The sequence below is a fragment of the Lutra lutra genome, chromosome 6, assembly GCF_902655055.1.
Source record: "Lutra lutra chromosome 6, mLutLut1.2, whole genome shotgun sequence".
Lineage (NCBI taxonomy): Eukaryota > Metazoa > Chordata > Mammalia > Carnivora > Mustelidae > Lutra > Lutra lutra.
The window spans coordinates 1,910,943-1,915,486 of NC_062283.1; the positions used below are offsets into that span (position 1 = coordinate 1,910,943).

Here is a 4,544-nt window from a genome sequence, read left to right on the forward strand (position 1 = left end):
AGTAGTTGGAAAATGAACATCTGGCTTCCAGGAGCTGACACTGTAGGAGGACATGGAGAATACATTTAGTTCTTTTATTTATTCTAATTCATCATGAAGCATTCTAAAGTAATTTCTGCTTCCAAGACAATCTCTCTCAAAGATTGTTTGACATAACAGGAGAAGTAGAGCACAACTCTAAGTATATAGATTGCAGAATGAGTATTTTGGTGGGCTGGTGGAAGACTATGAAGGACAGACCATACATCATGGTTGGCACCAGAGAACAGATAACATGAGTAACAAGAGTCACTGAGAAGAATGCAATAATCCAATTTAAAAATGGGCAGAGGACCTGAATAGACATTTCTCCAAAGAAGACATCCAGCTGACCAACAGACACGTGAAAAGATGCTCAACATCACTCATCATTAGGAAAATGCAAATCAAAACCACAATGAGATCCCATGTTACACCTGTTAAAATGGCTAAAATCAAGAAGATGAGAAACAAGGAGTATTGACAAGGATATGGAGAAAAAGGAACCCTCATGCACTGTTGGTAGGAATGTAAATTGGTGTAGCCACTGTGGGAAACAGTATGGAGGTTCCTCAGAAAGTTAGAAATACCGTATGACCCAATAATTCTGCTACTGGTTATTGACACACAGAAAATGAAAACACTGACTCAAAAAGATGCACGCACCCTTATTTTTATTGCAGCATTATTTACAACAGCCAAGACACCGAAGCTACCTAAGTGTCAATCAGTAGATAAGCAGATAAGGAAAATGTGACGTATATACACAATGGGGTATTACATAGTCATAAAAAAAGATGAGATTGTGCCATTTGAGGGAATACGGATGGACCTAGAGGCTATTATGCTGAAATAAACCAGCCTGAGAAAGACAAATACCATATGGTTCCATTTATGGATGGACAAACAAGTAAAACTGAATAAACAAATAAAAAGCAGAATCAGAACTATAAATACACAGAACAAACTGGTGGTTGCCAGAGAGAAGGGGCTGGGGGTTGGGCAAAATGGGAAAAGGGCAGAGGAAGGTATAGGCCTCCAGTTGTGGAAGGATTAAGTCACAGGAGTAAAAAGCCAAGCATAAGGAATACAGTCAGTGATACCATCAGAGCATGTTATGGTAGCCACATTATGGTGAACATAGCATAATGTAAAAACTTGCCAAATCACTAAATTGTACACCTGAAACTAATGTAATGTGTGTCAACTATACTCAAAAAAGAAAGAAAACAACAAAAAAAACACCAAAATACATTTTTCTTGAAACTGGTTTGGATTATAAAAATTAATTTCTCAGAATTGCAAAAAAAAATGAGATGAGGTTAGTTTGTATGTCTTATTCTAAATGACTCTATATTCTAAATGAATTCACATAAAGGGTTATACATATTTTTAATAATCACAATGTAACTGATAATAGCTTACAGAATTTCCCTGTAAATCATTTTCTACCAGCATAAAATTATATGTCAGGATAAAATAAAATATACCAGTATAATATAAGTCAACTAATCCTTCATTTAAAAATCAAAAACTACTTCAATTTTGATCTTTTGTCTATGTTCTCATAATTTACCAAGTTTCACGGACATTGGCTTTGAATGTACATTTGCTTCTAGTTATCTGATATATCATTTATTAGGACCTTTAGAAATAAATCAATTTTCACTGAGGGAAGTATTATGTTTTCAATATACTCTATTAGTATTTTACTTCCATTTAGTCCTTTAATGATAGTTACTTCTAATAAGAAAGAAAACTGAAATTGGAACTTGGCAGATCAGGTTTATTTCTCTTGTCAGTTTTCATTATATTATGGCAAAAGTACATGGTATTGCTGCAGGTTTTAAGGAGAAACATGACAAATGTATCTTTCAGTTATTGTATTCCCTATATGTATAATATATTGGTAGAAGAAAACAAGGGAGAAAAACAACACAATTAAATAACTGTAATGTGAATAAATCACGCAACACCAAAAAACCCAACTGATCATATAAGCATGTTCTACTTCCCTAGCACGTCGATGAACTTCTGAGGGAGACAGGATGATCCAATCTGCGTTCTCTCAGGGAGACCAACCTGCAATGAGATGGTTGTTGTGCAAGCCAAGTGTATGAACAAGAAATCACTGGAAATCATGACATGGCATGCTATTTTAAGATCCAGGCTGTGTTTTGGGGTTTAAGAGATAATAATAATATTGATAATTGGGAGAGTTATGAAAAAAATTTCAGAGAAGTTAAAAATTAGCTCGACCCAATAATACCTAGGATTTGATCTATAAAGGAAATAAAAAGGGGTGCTTTCATTTAGGAGGAAAACATGAGTATAGGAACATGACAAGAGAATGAAAATCTGGGTGCAATTCTAGATGGAAAATTAGTGATTTTTATTATCATGCTAATGTGGGAGTGGTAGTGAGAATTTAAAGCTAGGGTTGTAAACTTCAGATTCAACTTTAAAGTAGCTGTTTTTCAGGGTTTTGGTAAACCTCTCTTAATTATGTGAGGAAAAAATAGTTGTGTTTGTACTACTGATATTACCAGAGCCAGGATTTCTGGCTTTTACCACATTCTCAGGCCTAAGTTCAGCAAATACTGCAAACAATGATGTAAAGTCACACAGTTTCTGGTCAGCTGGAAGCCTCCTTCCAGGTACTGGTTCAATGAGTGTGTTGAGGCACCAGAACCTATTGTAGCTTTCTGTCGATGACATTTTATTTGAGGGAGATCATCACAATAGTGTCCATGTTGGAATGATGAAAACAGGGCAACTTGAAGAAAAGTTAGAAAGCCAAGTAAATATTAAGTGCTTACAATGTCGATCATTTGCATATCACTTATTTCTTGACTAAGAAGACTCTTGCAACTAACCTTTTAAAGGCCTCCTTTACATCTTTATTCCTAAGTGTGTATATAAGGGGGTTCAGCATGGGTGCGATGATCCCATAGAAGAGGGACACCATCTTCCCCCGGTCCTTGGAGTTGGGGGATGGCGGTTGTAGGTACATGGAGATTGCAGTGCCGTAAAACATTGACACCACGATCAGATGGGAGCCACATGTGCCAAACGCCTTTCGCCGGCCTTCGGCCGACTGGATCCTCAACACTGCTTGGGCAATGAAAGCATATGATACTAGGATGAGCGTCAGGGGTATCAGATGGAACAGCACACTTACAAAGAACAGTTCCGCCTCGTTGGCTGTTGTGTCTACACAGGACAACTTGAGCAGGGCAGGGACTTCACAGAGAAAGTGATCTACTATGTGGGGGCCACATAGTGGCAGCTGGAGAGTCAGGGTGGACAACCACACTGAGTTGCTAAAACCAGTAATCCAGGATGCGGCTGCCAGCTGGAGGCACAGCCTCTGGTGCATGATAACTGAGTAATGCAGAGGCTGACAAATAGCTACAAACCTATCAAAGGACATGACGGCCAAGAGAACACATTCAGTGGCCCCCAAGGCTAGAAACATGAAGAGCTGGGCCACACAGCCGCCATAACTGATCACCCTCCTGGTGCTGCATAAATTTACCAGCATCTGTGGAACCGTACATGTGGTATAGCAAAGGTCCAGCAGTGACAGATTGGTAAGAAAAAAGTACATGGGGGTATGGAGTTTGGGGTCCAGGCGTGACACTAGAATAATGGTCAGATTCCCAAAGATAGTCACCATGTAAGAAATGAGGAAGACCACAAAGAGCGGGAGCTCCAGCCATGGTTGATCTGAGAAACCAAGAAGGATGAACTCCTGTGGGACGCTCTCATTCACCTGCCTCATGATCAATGTTTCGACTTTTGTTTCCTGAAACACAAGAATTCAGGAAATCGATGAACACATACTTATTGACATTTTATTTATAATCACTTTACTACCTGTTTGAAGATACATATAGAAAAAACATTGCTTGTGATATGAAAAATACATAGTTGGAAATACTCATAAGTACTTAGGCATTTCTACAATTTAATCTTTCTATATTTGTGTCAGTACTTCATAAATGAAAGCCCAGCAGCACCTGGGTGGTTCAGTCATTAAGCATCTGACTCTTGATCTCAGCTCAGGTCTTGATCTCAGGGTTGTGAGTTCAAGTACTGCATTAGGCTCCCCAGGTGTGGGGCCTACAAAGAAAGAAAGAAAGAAAGGGAAAGAAAGAAATAAGGAAAGGAAGGAGGGAGGGAGGGGGAAAGAAAGAAAGAAAAAAAGAAAGGCTAAGAAAGAGAGAAAGGAAAGAGAAAGAAAGTAAAAGAAAGAAACAAAGAAAAGAAAAGAAAGAAGAAGGAGGGAAGAAAAGAAAGAAAGAAAAGACAAAAGAAAGCCAAAATTTAAGAAGTAAATACCTAATTTTAACCAATTTAATAAAATGTGTTCTTTGACTTTTTTTGGTCATTTTGTTAATCTTTGTACTACTTTCCACCTCAATCGTTATTTTTAGAAAGATTTGGTTATAATTCCTGCTATCCTATCTTTTCATTCTAATTTCTCCTCAATGCCATGGAGATTGCCTTATCATCTGAAACAG

The 4,544-nt window shown here is 37.9% G+C and overlaps 1 protein-coding gene across 1 annotated transcript; it reads right to left on the reverse strand.

Annotated features, from left to right (window-relative positions):
• Positions 1-2,860: 2,860 nt before the first annotated feature.
• On the reverse strand, positions 2,861-3,802 carry LOC125101999 (olfactory receptor 2B6). The gene has a single exon (XM_047732688.1). The coding sequence runs from the start codon at positions 3,800-3,802 to the stop codon at positions 2,861-2,863; it is 942 nt and encodes a 313-aa protein (XP_047588644.1).
• Between the last annotated feature and the right edge of the window lie 742 nt (positions 3,803-4,544).

What these genes read in the sequence shown, in the direction of transcription:
- LOC125101999 (XM_047732688.1), bottom strand. Translation starts at nt 3,802, where the DNA reads ATGAGGCAGGTGAATGAGAGCGTCCCACAGGAGTTCATCCTTCTTGGT.